This window comes from Tauraco erythrolophus, chromosome Z (genome assembly GCF_009769465.1).
Source record: "Tauraco erythrolophus isolate bTauEry1 chromosome Z, bTauEry1.pri, whole genome shotgun sequence".
NCBI lineage: Eukaryota > Metazoa > Chordata > Aves > Musophagiformes > Musophagidae > Tauraco > Tauraco erythrolophus.
Genome location: NC_141496.1, coordinates 24,059,785 through 24,077,142, shown reverse-complemented (window position 1 = coordinate 24,077,142; position 17,358 = coordinate 24,059,785). Strand labels below are relative to the sequence as shown.

Below are 17,358 nucleotides of genomic sequence, written 5' to 3'. Positions count from 1 at the left end.
TCCTTTGTATAGATGATCAAGCAGGTACTCTGAGATGCAAGACTATAATTTGTAGCTCATAAGTGTAATACACTTAAATAAAAAGAGCAACACCTTAAAAAAAAAATTGAAGTACACGAATGGAAGAAATAGTGCTGCAACAGCCAGGAAGATAACATGCACTTGCTCTTTGCCCATAAGTAGAGCAAATTTTGAAGTAGTTTTACAGCAAGGTGTTTTTCTCCTATAAGGTAAATAATTTGAAATAACTGCATATAAACAAACAGATTTCACCACTCAGCAACTGAACTTCATTTTTCTCCTAAGGTAGTTCTTTTGTACTATTCCAATTTCAGAAAGAGGTGCTTCTTCTAAAGATTTGTTTCTTAGAATACGGGAGAAAGAAAACAAATCTCTACAGATAATGAAACTGTACTAAGGAGGAAATTAAATAATTGAGATTTCTTAACTTTAAAAAAAAAAAAAAATTGAAGGGAGAGAGATACAGTAAAGGGGGCTGCCAGTAACAATGACAAGGAATCATAACTCCTATTGCATTACACTGAGCAATGCCAGTGTCGGAGCAAAGATGCCTATAATCCAGTCAGCAGCCTGCGTAAATCCACATCTGATCAATATGCAGAACATATGACCTAGTAGCTGTAATTTTGTACCAGCATTTCTATTACAATCCCTTTTAAAGAGAAGTGACCAAGCTGTAAAATTTTGCCCTAAGCCAGATTACTGAACGTATTCAACTTGCAAGGTAAGTAGAAGTATGTAGATGTTAGTAAGCAGCTTGAAACAATCAATTAATATATAAACTTCTTGCTATTCCAAACTTCCAAGCAAGGATAATTCAAGTTTTTCAAGCTGCAGAAGATTCTAGAAATGTTTTGAGCAAAAAAAAAAATAAATTCAAAATAACAGTTTCTCCATCAGAACAGATTCATAAATTCTACTAAGGAACAACTAACACAAATCCTTGACCATCATTTTCCATCTTCACCCACCATCTGATTCATTCTTCTCCTTATCTGAGAGGTGGCAAGGTGGAAAATTCAGGAAAGTGCAGCTGTGTCTTCCTACTGTAAAATTGTAAAATTTCCTGGTAAAGCCCACAATCCATTGCAGCAAGATTTTCATAGCAGCAGACCTCCAGAGTGAAAACCTAGATCATTTTTTAGATGTGAACATCCAACACAATAGTATCTTAGAAATCTCCATCTTCCCTTGGGTAGCACAACATGGGTGTTTGCCTCTTCATCTATCCCCAAGAATTACAATAGTTGTGATAAGGTGACTCCTATGGTAAACTAACAATATTTATAGCAATGTAACCATGTGATAAAACTCAATGCAGTCTTTTTTGGGTCATGAGATAGTAACTCATATTAAAGGTATTTAAAGTTCTGATTTCTTATGTACTTTAATAATTTACAAATGCATTACTACAAGACACTTTGACGATTATTCTTCAAATAAACGGTTACTACAAGCTTGGAGACATAGAAACAAAGTCATAATTCACAAAAAACAAATAGCCAGTGCACAGCTGTCATTCAGGAGGGAGGTCAGGATGTGTAACTGGTTGAAGCATGCTTTCTTTTGTAGGTGTGACTGTAACTGGCCCCAAGGTGCTTGGGTGACCCATGTTTGCCCCTTATTTGAACTGTCTGCTCATCAGCTCCTCAACACTATTAAAACAAAACATGAAATACACAACAACTGGCCACACAACGATGTGACTTATGCAACTAGAACATTTCTTGCTGGTTTTCTGGTACATCAAGGCTATTTTGGTAGGCTGCTGCGGTTAGGCATCCAAGGCCTCTAACTCTGACTTGGAATAGACACCTTTCTTTTACTAAGGTGAAGATATGAGCACCCAAAGGACACGGAAGAGACTAGGTCAGAGTTGTGGACTGTACTGAACAACAATGTTGCACATTGTAACAGCAGAAACTAGATAATCAATTATTCTTCTTTGAGAGTCTACCTATATTCTATGGCCTTCTATGATGGGGTTACAGCATTGGTGGGTAAGGGAAGAGCAATAGATGTCATCTACCTGGACTTGTCCAAAGCATCTGACATTGTCCTGCATGACATCCTTGTCTCTAAACTGGAGAGATAAGGATTTGATGGATGGACCACTCAGTGGATAAGGAACTGGCTGCATGGTCACACTCAAAGAGTTGTGGTCAACAGCTCGATGTGCAAGTGGAGACCAGTGATGAGTGTTATTCCTCAGGGGTTGGTATTGAGACACTTTTAGCTCAACAGTTCCACCTTCCTTCTTTGTCCCAGCTTCACAGCTCATGGGATCACTTGCTCATCACCTTCTACTGTGTTGAGTTAAACTGGCACAGCAACGGGTCTCATGAGTGCCATTGTCAATTTGAGGGAGAGAAAGTAAAGAAAGAAAATGACAGCTTCCTTTCAGCGACAGCAAACTTATGTGAATCCACTGAGTCAACCTTACTTCACCTTCACGTTCACAAGTGATTCTGGCTCCAGTTTTCTAGACTTTATCCCATGCTATTAGATACCTGGGTCAGACCCAAATCCATTTTCCATCTCTGGCTCAAAAACTGCTTACACAACATGTCTTTTCGATCCAAGACAACAGAAATTTCACAAAAGCAGCTGATTTCATAAACTACCTGTTATTTTCCCACTTATTTATTTCATGAACGACCTAGGAAATTTTGGTGCATCACACGTAAGCAATGCCATGATTTGCTTATGGATACTGTATTCTTGGTTCTCAAATCAGGAATAGACTAAGCAAGCTTTTATTTTTTTTTTAAATGAGGAAATATCCATACACCAATATCAAGCATGCTTTAATAGCATGGACAAATGTTTTTATTTCATCTGAAGAAATTCTTACAAGAATACAAAACTATTACACCAAGTTAAAAAAGATATTAATATCCTAGCCAGATAAGATAATAACCACAACTTATTTCTAAAACTACTATTTTGATTATTTTATAACCATTATACTAGCCTTAATTCAGAATTTCGTTTTGTATGATAAGATAACAGCGGCAAAGTTCTCAATGCTATTACAAATATGAGCTAAGAAAATCAGTATCAGTACTTTGCAAATTTCCACTGGTTATGTACAGATCAGTAAAAATAAGCAGCGCAGCGCTCGATTCTTTAGAAATACTCCGCAGTGAATGTGGATTAGCAGTTCAACTAGCATTCGAGCTAGATGAGACACTGAAAGTAGCAGACCTGCCTTGCTCTTATCCCTGGGTGCTTTTTGCTCCCTTACACTGTTGCACCAGCACAGCTTGTGACATGAACCAGACCAGGTGACTACTCTTGCTGAAAAAATGAAGCGCGTTAGATTACAGAAATGACAGATCTAGCATAAGGGTGCACAAACACTTGTAATGAGAAAGAGGGAAAGGCCAACGCTAGAAGGTAGACATGAGCAGCCAGTCAAAGGAAAAGGACTGCTCTGCCTTTTTTTTCACAGAAATACCAGCTTCTACTAACTCTCAGATCAGACATTTACTTTATCATGGAAGTAAAGCTGGATGTCAATTTCACCACAGCCAAGTAGTTTTGCATAAAATGGAACCATGAACAGGATGTGTTTTGGCAATTTTAGAGCCCAGCGTTTCTAGCATATTGTTTAGATCAAGTATTTACAGTTTGTGTTTTTAAATCAGTTTAAACACCAACATATGCCACAAGAATTAAATTAAACAGACATGTACATATACAGAACTCTTTCAGTAGGTATTTTGCAAGAGTGGCAAAAAAAGAGGTGAAACTCTGGAAGACAACAAATGTTCTCTCATTGACTTCAACAGAATCAGTTCTTATTTCTTAAGGAAAAACACTCAAAGTATGTTTTCTAAAAATCTGATGCAGTAAAAGAGAAAGCATAACAGATGGGTCTGGCCATAATCATGCCATCATATATTAACTAACACTTCTTGACTGACTAAAAACAGAAAAAGATATATTACATCCAATTATGAAAGTCTTATCACTAACTGAAACATTCATAGTCCCACAATTAGAGGTTGTTTACATCAGGACAAACTTTTTTAAAGCTTCCAGAAGATCAGTTCATCTGAAGTTTAAAATAATATTTAGTTGCTTCAATATTGTGATGCCTATACCAACCAGCACTCAATATTTCAATTTCTAGCTCATATATTAGAAAAAGTTAACACTTCTCCAATACAAGTAAGCAAGATCTGACGGCTAAACAGACAACTGCCAACACTTCATTCAGACATAACTTTGAAATAGTCTTTGTAGAGTCTCCTGGTAATAACCAGCTCTGAGGCTTCTCTCTTGCCCAACCTGAACCTTTCACAGCTCTTGTATAGCGTGAAGCTCTTCATCACTAAACTTATCTTTTTTTTCCATTTCTTTCAACACAGAATGAATGCTTGTTAATCAAGAAACAAGAAAAGCTGCTAGACACAAACAAAATAAGCTAGCACTGAACGCACTGTGCCCTGGTCCCATGCTGGTCTGAAAAAGTAGTAGCAAGGACCACCTTGAGTAAGGGCACAGGGCCATCAATGAGACAACATCTGATGCAAGAACACCTTAAGTGAAGTAGTGATCCAGGGACCGAGTAAACAGAACAATGGCATGATGTTCTCACAAGAACTACCAGAAGTGTGGCTTACCTTAAGCAACTATCCTTAAAGTTCTTCTAAACTGAAAGGTCTTGTTAAATTGCCCATGTATTTTCCACACACACTGCGACTGTAAGCTGTGCCTTCCAAATTTCTTGCCATTTCTTTAACAAAATAAAATAAAATCTTTTGTGATTAGTTTGGTTAGAGGAGCAAAACAAGTGTTCCTTCAGTACTCTGTTGCTGGATACATCTGCTTGAGATAACTGCCTGCAAGTCCTACTGGAAGCTGCAGATTTTGCCACTCTGAGTGAGTGGGAACTTTATTTCCTCCCTGCTCGATTCCTAGTCACCCAGCCTACAGAAGCAGCCGGCCGGCTACAAAAAGAAGTCTTCTCTGAAAACCAATTTATTGTACTGATGCTTCTGAATCAAAAACATGTTCAGTTCCTCTCTTATGCTCGATACATTCAGAGAAACAATTCACCTCACTTAAGCTTAAAAGTGTAGTAGTAAATTTCATTATCAACCTAGTGATTAATGTTTATACTAACCAAACATGAACTATGCTCCTGAATTAATCCCTCCCCTGCTTCAGGCAAAACCTCACCTTGGCTGCTACCAGCCTTCGGGCTGGTGAATCCTGATCCAGACAGCAAAACATGATAAATACTATTTCTGACTAAATAGGGGTGGGAGATCCATTTAATTTTCTACACAGCAAAATATGAAGGAGCAACTGAGCTCAATTAATTTATCTTAATTTCTTCGCTACATAGTATCTTCTTATTACAACTGTTAAATTTGAGCATTCTTGATCATACGAATGAGTCACTGCCATATACTAAGCAAAAAAGAGAAAAAAAATATGAGTACTGTTTATGGATAAGACTGAAAAAGAAGTGGGCAAGACTGCGAGGCTGGGAAACGCTGGTAGTGTTCTGCTTTTCTAAGCTGCCTCGTTAGATGGTCTTAATTTAAGACTCCTCAGTAGAAGAGAAACAATTAGTCCATAGTACTGGAAGAAAAGCCTCAATTTATGTCCTGGACCTTTCTGCGTTCTTACAGAGAAGCAAACAAACGACTGATGGGAATATATAGCTACTATTGAGGATGTGGGGATTCTAAATTGCTTAGAAAACTATGGTGTTTGGAAATTCTGCGTTATAGGAAGTTCTGCTGCAAGACTGAAATAAAACTTCAAGCCAACGTAGACAGGCTACTAGACGCAGATGCACCTCTTGCCAAACAGGCATCTACTTCCAGTACGCTTCCATACAACACCCCTGTACAAATACTGATGACTTGCAAGTAACGGACCCTTGTATAATTGTGCTCTCCCATTCTTTCTATTAATCATAACAATCAATAACATTTTTGGCTGAGGTGATGCCACTCTCACTGACACCCATTTTCACTTTCTTACTGGATATCAGTGACTGGATATGACCCTCTCTCAAGCACATTAGTTCTGCCAGATTAAACTCTGCTGTGGCTAGTATCTTCAGGGTGCTCCTCAGGCATTGCAGCAGCAATCCTCCTGCATGGTGCTGTATATCTTTCCATTCTACCTTTCCGGTTGTAGTTCTGTACTTTTCCTCATCCTTGAGTTCAGTATCTCTTACAGGTATGAAACATCAATCAGTCCATGTGCTTCATGAGTTCCAAAGCTTACAACATTTTCAATTCTTACAGCACTGACTACCGCTTCAGAAGTTGGCCAGAATGCATCCCTTCTTTGGCTTCTCCCGGTCAGAAGCAAATTTCATATTGACTGCAATTCCCCTCGATAATGCCTCCAGATCATCTAGACAGAAGAGCCTAGTCAAATTAGTCCTTCACTTCAAGAAGGGTGAAATGGTAACACCTTGTGTTTCATATGCACATAGCCATAAACTACGGAGACTTGGAAAATAAGATCTTACCTCCCTATTTCATCATTTCCATCTCCTCAACCTGTCACGTTCATTTTTAAGTGCTCCTTCTCTCTGTGCAATTCCTATACCCAGAGGCAGAGCACAAAACTGATTCTTCTCTCTCCTCAAAGCAAAGCAGTTATTATCTCTGTAAATCTGACCTTAAAACTACCAAGTCTCTTATGATAGAAAATTTATTTGGTATTTTAAAGATCTATAAAGAATATAAAAAAACTTACTGTACAAAGCAGAAGTCAAACCTAATTCCTTACCACTTTCTCTCTTCTTCAGGAGAAACTGAAAAGGTTACAGTGGCCCACAGAGTAGCATGCCAACCTTCCTCAGCTCCTTTTACTTAACCTCTCTTTTACTACAGTTTCTCAACTGCGCTTTTTTGTTCAGCTCTTTACCCTTCTATTCTATCTTCTTTTTTAAAATAGTAATGTAGCTCCTCCACTTTTATTTAAATGCTTTATTTTTTTTCTAGTTTTATTTCACAGTCATAAACCATTTCTAAAAAGATACAGCAAATAAGGTACCAGTAAATGTAGATATCAAAAATTTTCATATGACAATCACCATTAACAGAGCATTTGGACGGTATTTATAATCTTGTTAGTCCAAATCCATATAAATAATGAGCTGAAATAAATTATCCAGACAGATTTGAAAATGTTTCCTGTACCAGCTACAAACTCACTTCAAGTATCTTCTACATATTAAATCTGTTCCTTGGTTTGCCAGTACAATTTCAAACCCTGAAGCTTTTTACAGGGTAGGTGATTTGTTCTTACATATATATATAAATGACCAATTTTTTTTCACTCTTTTTGAACCAGAAAAAATATTTGAATTCTCCTTGTTTTTCAGGATAATGAAACTAAAAGCAATAGAATTTAGCCATAAAGCAGGTATGATGATACGCTGACAATTCTGATCAATATAATGATCATGTTTGCAACACTCATAGCTCTAGCGATCATGTTGCAAGGAGGAAACATGGGCAACACTGCTGACAGTTTCATAAGCTCTATTTCTGGGACAGCTGTCCTTCTCCTGCCACAGGGAACTCACAACAGGCTCACCTCTGCTAACTTACAGCAGAACAACATAGTTTTGAGTCACACCACTTTTTAATATACAGGTAGGAAAACAAAGTGCAAACAATGGCATCAAGACAGCACAGGTACCCTATAGTTATTTTAACTCTTAGAAAAGACACGTCTAATGAAATATATTTGTAACAACCACCAAAACGGCTGCTATTCTGAACCTTGCAGGTGGCAGCTGATTAAATCAGGATTAACAAAAATCAAGTAAGATTTTTTCCGGCTATTAAAAACACGTATCTGTCCAGCACCTTAGTGTTTCTTTCTCTATATACAGTAAAAAGAAAGCTATTAATGCAAGGAATTTAAGATCATGTATTTTTTACTATCTGATTTTTGGCCATCAAACAGACCTCAAAAACACCCCAAAGCATCCCATATACCTCCCCACACCTCTACTGAAAGAATCAAAGCAGGTTCTCAAACCAAAACCACAATAACTAAAAGTAACAAATGTATAGCATATAAATCTTAATACTGGCAGGCAAAATTCAAGAAGATCAGCACCTCGGTTTAATAATAATATATATATTGAGGCTCAAACCTGGCCATAGCAACAGATAGCACGCAAGTCACTGCCTGTACATACGACTACTTATTGCTATTCCTGATTTTCAAATCGGCGAGAGTAACATACCATGCCTGTTGTCAATTCACTTCTGGCAGCTGAAGGAAAAACATATCGCTGCACCCAAACACTGTTTTTCAAATATTAATGCTTTTATCACCTGCAGTGAGCTCCTCACAATGTAATTGTTTTGCTGCATAGTGCATCACCCAGACTGAAAAGCTATTTTGTCATTCCAGAATTACTGTCCTAGAAGCTGGCAGCCTGCTACGCAAGTTTTATTTCTCTACAAACACACATAAACACAATTATTTCAGAGCTAGGTTTCTCTGTCAGGTAGTCTCACCCAAAGGGAACGATCAGGGAACTGTAGGAACTCACTGTTTCTGAAACAACGTTGCCATCATCTGGACAAACCTGCAACTCCAAGCGATTACTGGCTGTGAGAGTATGTATCTGGATAAAAACTCCCTATGTGAAAAGAATACTTTCCCAATACACTTATTTCCATATCCAAAATAATTAAGTCTCTTCAAATTTGGTTTCATACCCATGAAACAAAATTAAAATTGTGTTTCCTTAGTATCTTAAAATTACACATGTAAAACTAAAATTAATTTAGTAGCTTTCCACCTACACTTGAAAAACTAGCTTTCTTTTGTTATGTTCACCAATATTGTGTACAATTATCCACAACACTTGATAATCAGTTTATGAATGCTACACACAATGGGAATCAGTTTCTGCCTCGTTCTCAGGCTTCACTCCTGTTAGTAAAAAAGGTAACATTCAGAGTCAAAAGAAAACTGTAGCCCAAACCTGAAATGACATGCTTTAGAGACACGATGTTGCTCCTTCCGCTTTACCCTATTTGCCGTAAAGCATTACAGGAATGTTGCAGTCTAGTGTTCAACACAAAATTTTATTTTGTAGTAAATTTTGAAAAAGAGTAGAAATGGTATTCTACATTTCTGATGCAGAGGAAGGCAACATGCTACTATCTAAAACCAGAAACAAGCAGCTACAAAAACAATCACAGAGGATTCCTTAATATCAACAGAATAGTAAATTTTTCTGACTTTCATAAACAAAAGGTATGTATTTCTACTGAAGCCTGGATTCAATAAGATTTAGGACATCCTACATGCTTCACGCAATTGTGCAATTAGTATCTTTTCCTTATACGGATTCTTTTTTATTTGCACATTTCTGGTTTGTCAAGCAAAAGAGCTCACAGGCCTTTCATGCGAACATGAGTAGGCATTTCACACGAACAAAAGGTTTCCCACGGAAGTCAGTGCTTACACTCAATTATTAGCAACAAAATTTACAACTGAAACTTGATAATCCCACTTTTGTTTCAGATGGTATTTATAAGAATACCAAGAAACACGTTTAGCTTTCCAGCTTCCTTCTTTAAGCTCGTATCATCACGGGCTCAGGCCACATACGCCCCGTAACACTGAGTTTATGCAACATCTAAAAACCTACAGATACACAATGCTTTGGGCTTTTTCCAGCTGCAGCTCCAAAACAAGTCAAACCTGAAACTGCTGCTTCTCCAAAGGGAACCTTAAAACTAGTGTTGACACACAATCTTTTAAAGAAATTACCCTCTGGTTGCTGCTCTACGGTTGCATAGGCTTTTATTTCACAGAGCGCTTATTTTAACTCCTGATCATTACAACAGATGACAGTGCAAATGACGATATTGAAAAAGTTTAGATATAAGCTGCCCATTAATCAGCCCTTTGAAAAGATGAAAACTATATATCAGATCCTAAGCATTTAGTGGCTTTTATCTTCCTGCATTTTTTTAATAAATTGATTATTAAGAGTTTTTATGAATTATTTTCAGTGGAAAATGGAATCAGCTATTTCCTGTAAGATATATTTTGTTGTAATAAATGCATAAACTGTAAAAGGAATTTGTTTTGTAATTAAAAAAATAGGAACATTTTAAGTATTACTCCATGTTCTGCAACAAGAAAAAACAATTATGTAGCAAAACTATGACATGTTATACAATAAGAAAAATAAATGTATTACATTGATAAATCTAGTCTGTTTAGTGAAATACTTGTCTGAGATACTGAAATGAGTCATCAATCACCACTACCCAACTGTCTATTCCCATCTTCCATCACATCCAGTTTCAGAACTGGCAACTGAAGAGTCATCTCAGAGTTCATGAGTTATGCTGCACATCTCATGCCAAGCAAGGTGCACTTGTACTATTTAGTGACTGTCATCAACTTAAAGTAATCTTGTAAGAAATACCACCCGCATCATGTCATTAAACACAGAGTCATCTTTTACTTCCAAATGAGCCTACTTCACCATAGTCTTGAACGTTTAACGTAACTTGGGAGAAAATAGCTACATCCCACCTGGAAATAAAAGTCCCTGATAAACATTACATAATATACCTTCAGCCCCATTATGTCTGAAGGCCCATGTTTCCAGAGGAGTAACTAATTCTGAATTCTTCCGTACTCCTGTGAGCAGAACAGTTTCTTTTTCAGGGTCTTTCCCCTCTGTCTTGACTCTTAAAATCTTCTTAATTCCTCTTCTATTTCTGGTAATTACTTTCTTTACTGAATCTACTAACTTCTTACAGTCTAGAGTCTTTCAATGTTCACGTCTCTCTTTCAAGAGAATTAATGCAACCAGACTCAACCAGCTGAGTTTTACATTTTCCTTCCATTCCTCTCCAAATTGACAGTCATAGAATCATAGAACGGTTAGAGTTGGAAGGGACCTCAAAGATCATCTAGTTCCAACACCCCTGCCATGGGCAGGGAAACCCTCCACTACACCAGGTCGCCCAAAGCCTCATCCAGCCTGGCCTTGTACACTTCCAGGGATGGGGCACCTACAACTTCTCCAGGCAACCTGTTCCAATACCTCACCACCCTCTGAGGGAAAAATTTCTTCCTTATATCTAATCTAAATCTGCCCTCTTTCAGTTTAAATCCATTGCCCCTTGTCCTATCACTACACACCCTTGTAAAAAGTCCCTCTCCAGCTTTCCTGTTGGCCCCCTTTAAGTACTGGAAAGCTGCTATAAGATCACCCTGGAGCCTTCTCTTCTCCGGGCTGAACAGCCCCTACTCTCTCAGCCTGTCTTCATAGCAGAGGTGCTCCAGCCCTCGGACCATCTTCGTGGCCCTCCTCTGGACCTGCTCCAGCAGCTCCATGTCCTTCTTGTGTTGGGGGCTCCAGAGCTGAACGCAGTATTCCAGTCCTTTCTATTTCACCCAGCAGAACCACGATACCCTTGCAAGCTCCTATCTTTTTCCCATTACTCATTAGACCTTTCTAAAATAAGGCAAAACATCTGCTAAAATCAGCACCTTTGCATGTCACTGAGAGCTGATACTGGTTTAAATCTCCGCAATGGTTTCCTACACCAGGGAAATAATTGAGCTTCAGAAATCTTCCGTATGGGCACATTTTATTTTCTATAGATTAAAATTAATTTCCTTCCCCATCCAGTATCTTTAAACTTCTTCACCAGTTTTAAAAGCCCCAAGTCCCGGTGTGACCCTGTCATATGCAAGTGTGAACAGCACAGGATGCTCTTCAAAAGTGTTACAAGCTGAGAGCGAGTTAGTTACCACCACTCAAGCCAGTGCGTGTAACCACTCGTGATCACCTACCTCCCAAGTGGATTGGTAGAGATAGAATGAACGGACTTATCCTCAGCCACAAGATAATACAAACCTGAGGGAGGACTGGCATACTTTCCTGTTCTGCAATAGACCAAATCTAGTATCTTTGCTCAGCTGACATCACAAGGACCACCACCCGCAGAAGTAAAACCACAAATTACAGCTGAAATGAGCCATCAGTGAGTGGGGAAATTGAACAGATGTAGAATCTCCTACACCCGAGTAACTCAAAGTCACAAGGGACTGCTGAAAGGGGCTGGCTAGGTTCAGGGAAGACTAGATCTTGAAATAATAACAACAAACACTCATAAGGGAGTCTGTTTTGCAAGGAAAGTGGGTAACCATCTGTAAGGTGGAAATGGAGGGAGAAAGAGGGTTTCCAAATTAAGAGAACACAGAAATGAAATTTTTAACAGTACTAATAAAATACATGCCGTACTAAAGAAAATTTGTCAGTTGCATAGATCCATGTTCTCAGGACCCTTTAATCACTAAATTGTATGCTCTTTGTTTAGAAATAAGCAAGGCTTGATCTCAGCTGATCCCCCAGTTGAATTGTATGACAGCTGACCTGCTAGTAAGATGCTCACAGCTACTCCCAGTTTCCTCCTGCACAGTTTGACCTGAGAATTTAATAAAAATACTTTCTTGTTCTTCATCCAAACCACTAATAAAAACTGGGTAGTTCTGGACTTCAACAGACAGTTAGCAGATCCCTCTGAATATTCCCCTCCAGCTGACAAGGTAACATTCCAAGAACAGTTTCCAACTCGCTATGTACCCACACAGCAAATTCATAATCAAGAGTCTTCAACTTTGCACACAAAAAGGTCGAAAAAACATTGAAGTATTGACCACTCAGACGATAATTTTGAAAAGAATCTATCTCGTCAAACCAATAATTTCATAAAAGTTTTCACTCACTACCTTGTGAATATACTTACAAGTTATTACTTCTTCCTCTATTTTTCCAGCACCCATGCCAGTTAAACTGATTCATGAAGGGTTTGGGGTTTTTTTTGAGGTCCCTAAAAACTCATGATTTAGCTAGGTTAATTTATTGCTATACTTCTCAGCCTTCATCCACATTAAACTTGTGCCTTTAAACTTCATCCACATTGTACTTGTGCCTTTAACAGTTGGAGGAGATACAGGTATGAATTATCCTACACACCTTTTCACTGATTCTGTTTAGATATTCACAGGATCTCTCCTACACATTTTCTGAATTTATTGAAGCCTGTTTTCCTGAAGCAAGCTGTTTTCATTCTAGTTATTTCCCTTCCTCTTTAATGAGTGTTACATTCCACATCGCAGTCAAGCGTGTCTGACTGTAATAGTGAGTTCCATCAAGTAATATAACACAGAACAAACCAGCAGAATAAAAGGCAAAGTTTGAACACTTTCATAAAAAAGTTTCACCATAAATTTCTTCTTCCTGTGGGGAAGTCTCGTTTACTCCATTCAGAGTTCTTTCATTCTCCTGATGCTGAGGGGTTTGTTTTTTTAAGATAATCTAAAGCGACGGCTAGTTCAATGTTAAATACGCCTTGGTAAATTAAAGAGAAACCAGAGTTTTCAAAAGTAGTATTTTCACATAGAATTCCAGAAGTAGTATTTTTCATATGCACTCTCTTATTCTCTAGCTACATAAAAAAGGACAATAAAGGAGAATTAACTAACTGTGAATTAATACATTTATGGAATATGTGGTATTATTTTCGAGTATCTCAAATGTCAGTTTGTAAAGCAAAATCGTAATAACCTTTCCCTTAGTTTCATTCCAAAGATAGAAGAGGAGCATGGGGAGAGTGAATAAAATACTAGCCCTTGGCAAGACATCTTTTCTCATTCAGTTTTTTAGTGTTTTTTTAAAATACACTATTTTTTTCCAAGTAAAAAGCTGGTAAGCAAATGACTAGAAAGCAGAGGAAAATGAGGTGAACATGGTTAGAAAGTATTAAAGACTCTGTAAAAGTTCTAGCTCTTGATTTTGTTTCAAGACATCTTGTATAACCTTATGCTATCTAACAGCTCATCCTCTTCATCCCCATTTCTGTGCCAGTTCTAGATTACAATTTATTCTTCATCAAGTAATTTTAAACCATTTTTCTATGAACATTTTCTGTAAGAAGATGAAATAAATTACAGTGAAAAGTTAGCAGTGGTGAGAAAGAAAATAGAGGGAAGAGTTCTCTCCCTTTTGGAGGCAGAAAAATATTGCATCAGTGCAAGCTGGTGGTGCAGAAGTTTCAACAGATCAAGACAAAGAAAGTAAGACAAATGGAAGAATGAGAGAGGAAAATCTAGTAACAGAGGAATACTATTAATTCAGTCGTAACTATGTCATCTGCAGCACTAAAATATACTCAGTGTGCAAGAGCCTTAAGATTTATAGAAGTACTGCTCTCACTCACATCAGCCAGAGTAGAGCATTTAAAAGTCAGCCCTCCCTGCTAAAAGCAAAATTAGTGCAACTTCACCTCTGAATTGTTGCGTTCGGTATTTCTACAGTTAATCTGAAGAAAAACTGGGAAACGTGCTCTTAGATACAACTATTCCAATTAATTTTTAACTTTGAAAGTCTCTTATACCATGCTCTTGCCGAGTTCAATAGCTATGTCCCACCTCTCCTGCCCTCTTACTGGCACTACAACTACCGTATAATTAAACTCTAAATACAGAAATTGGTGTTAAAGCTTCAGCAGAGAGCTTTCACTGTGAAAGGCAGGACAGCATAAACTAAACATCAAGAAAAAGACTGCAAATGTTTTTGATGAAACAAGTAATTTTTACTGGTAAAAAAGGACTTACACTGCAATAATCACACACACACAAGAAATTTGACTGTAGTTTTTACTGCTTCCTCTGTGCTAGAAGACACAGCCTTCTGTACACCCCTCAAAGCCACCATGAACCCCAGCAATGAGAAAATGAACAGCTGAAAGCAAGATGCAGAAAGCCTGGAAGTGTCACACTGTCATACTAACCCAGAGGAAAATCATACTGCTGATGAAATGTGCACATCACCTTCCCAGACACTTGTCTGAGTGGATTTGCTTTAAGTCACTGCCAGTTGTTCACGAATTTGCACAGCAAAACAGGTGAAGGGAACTGCTCTGAAGGCAAAATAACTCCAGAAGACATCACATGTTTCTGAAGGGAAGGTGCATGCCCCTTCCCTCCCTTCCTTTTAGGAAAGGTACCGACTTAACTGATTGCACAGCCTCAGACTGTTTCTCCTTGTACTCTGAAGAATACGAAGCAGAAAGTCTCCACAGCCTGGAGTGCTGTAGCTGATGCGATCATGCAAAACACATGGAGTAGAGCAGGCAGATAAAAGAGCCTGCGCAGCGAGAGGAAGCAGGACTGTAAAATATCGTAGTACATGCACTGAGACATCTTCAATAAATAGCTGTGCAGTGTAAGCATGGCATCTCTAGAGAACGAGGTGGGGACATGCCATGAGATCACCCAGGCTCACGGAACGCAGGCAGAAACCTACAGAACTGTTTTTCTTCAGGAGTGCAGCGAACGTACAGCAAGGAATTCATTTAAAGACACATCCAGTAGTGCTCTGAATTATTAAGATGAGCCGATACGTTTATTGCCGCCTGCACCTACTACAGGTTGATCGCTACGCTCCGAAATCCTTCGATGACTGGCTTCAGCTTTTTCCTTGCCCTAGAGCATCAGCCTAATGACACTCCGGGCGCGCTTTCCGAAGCGAGCCGCACCGACGGGCGCACCCTCAGTCTCCTCCGCGGCTGCATCTTTTCCTTCGCTCAGGAATCGCTCTTCCTTGCGACCAGGCAGCAGCAGCTAAACCGCCCCAGCAGCGACGTGGCCACCGACCGCGCAGGACCGCGCTCCGCCGGCGGCTCGGCGGCTCTCCGCAGCAGCAGCGCCCGGGGCGCCGCGGATCGTACGCCACCACTGGCCGCCACCGTCGCCGCCACCGGCCCGCCAGGCCCCCGGCCGCGGCCCCGCCGCCAGCAGGCAGCCCCTCGCTGCGCCGCGGCGGCCCGCCGTACCTACCTGCGCGGGTCTCGTGCTTGGGCACCCGGTAGTACTTGTTGCCGAACTGGTCGGTGCCCACCAGCTCCTTGGCGGGCCCGAAGAGCCGTAGGCGCAGGGCGCGCAGCGCCTGCCACGGCCGGCTCATCCCGCCGCGCCGCTCCCGCCGCCGAGGCCGCCGCCGCCGCTGTGCCGTGCCGTGCCCCGCCCCCGGCGGGCGCGTCATGCGAGCGCGCCATGCAGGTACGCCATACGCGCGCGCCTTCCCGCGCACCACTCTGCCCGGCTGACTGCACTCACCGGCGCCCCCATGCCCGCCCGGCTCCGCCCCTCGGTGGATGGCGTGCCAGCAACGCCGCTCGCCATTGGCGGCGGCCGATCCGCCTCGCGCCAATCCCGGCCACCCCTGGCCCAAGATGGCGGAGCGGTGCGGAGTGGCCTTGCGGCCCCGCCATGTTGGGGTTTATTTCGGCTCGCCGGGCCGGGCTCGACGATCCAGTGCGGCTGCGCCGGGCGGAGTCCACCCGGAGGTAGCGGGGGCCGGTGGGCAGCCGGGAACGGGGCGGCCGCCTCTGGCCGGCGGGGCGGCAGCGGCAGCGGCAGCTCCCGGCTCCGCCTTGCCGGGGAGCGCCCGCTCGGCCCTGCCGCCGCCCCGCGGGGTGCTCGGGGCGCTGGAGCGGGAAGCCGGGAGCCCCGGGGCCGCGTCGCGGGCGTTCCCCGTGGTTTTTTTTTTTTTTTGTTTTCCCGTGCGGGTCAGTAGCGCTGGGATGGGCCGAGGAGTGGTGGTTCGGCGGGCTGAGTGGGCGCCGGGCGATGAGCTGCGGTGGGAGCACGGCCCTGGCTGTCCTAGCGGCTTCCCCGGGTGCTTGGATTTGCCTGCGGCTGTGTTCTGCTGAGTGGAGAAACTGGATGTATGCGGTGCTTGCCTGCCCGCTCAGTTCGTCCTTCTTCATTCCAAATCTTGGCCTGTTGGCAGGTGGCAGAAGTATCAGATGCAGGGGGCTTTATTAGGCTCCCAACAGCTTTTGTGGAAAGTGGTGACTACATAGGAAGACATGTTAATCTTCCTGCTAAAGAGTTCAATCATAGAATCATAGAATGGCATAGCCTGGAAGGCACCTGAGAGATCATCTAATCCTCCCTGTCATGGGCAGGGACGCCTCTCAACTAGACCAGGTTACTCAAGGCTCTGTCCAACCTGGCCTTGAACACCTCCAGAGGGGGCATCCACAACTTCTCTGGGCAATTTATTCCAAAGTCTCACCACCCTCATACTGAAGAATTTCTTCCTAAGATCTAATCTAAATCTGTTCTCCTTCAACTTAAACCCATTTCCCCTTGTCCTATCAGTGGACACTCTTGTAAAAAGTCCCTCCCCAGCCTTCCTGTAAGTTCCTTTCAGGTATGGGAAGGCAGCTCTTAGGTCCCTCCAAAGTCTTCTCTTTTCAAGGCTGAACAACCCCAGCTCCTGCA

At 41.2% G+C, this 17,358-nt stretch overlaps 2 protein-coding genes across 2 annotated transcripts in view; one reads left to right on the top strand and one right to left on the bottom strand.

Annotated features, from left to right (window-relative positions):
* NDUFAF2 (NADH:ubiquinone oxidoreductase complex assembly factor 2) overlaps window positions 1–16,033 on the bottom strand; it is a 71,313-nt gene extending 55,280 nt beyond the window's left edge. Inside the window, exon 1 of the mRNA XM_086629688.1 lies at window positions 15,907–16,033. Within this exon, the coding sequence (XP_086485814.1) occupies window positions 15,907–16,033 (127 nt within the window). The remainder of the gene's footprint in view (window positions 1–15,906) is intronic.
* Window positions 16,034–16,330: 297 nt separating this feature from the next.
* Window positions 16,331–17,358, top strand: part of ERCC8 (ERCC excision repair 8, CSA ubiquitin ligase complex subunit) — a 36,999-nt gene continuing 35,971 nt past the window's right edge. The window contains exon 1 of the mRNA XM_086628946.1: window positions 16,331–16,415. Within this exon, the coding sequence (XP_086485072.1) occupies window positions 16,339–16,415 (77 nt within the window). The 5' untranslated portion in view covers window positions 16,331–16,338. The remainder of the gene's footprint in view (window positions 16,416–17,358) is intronic.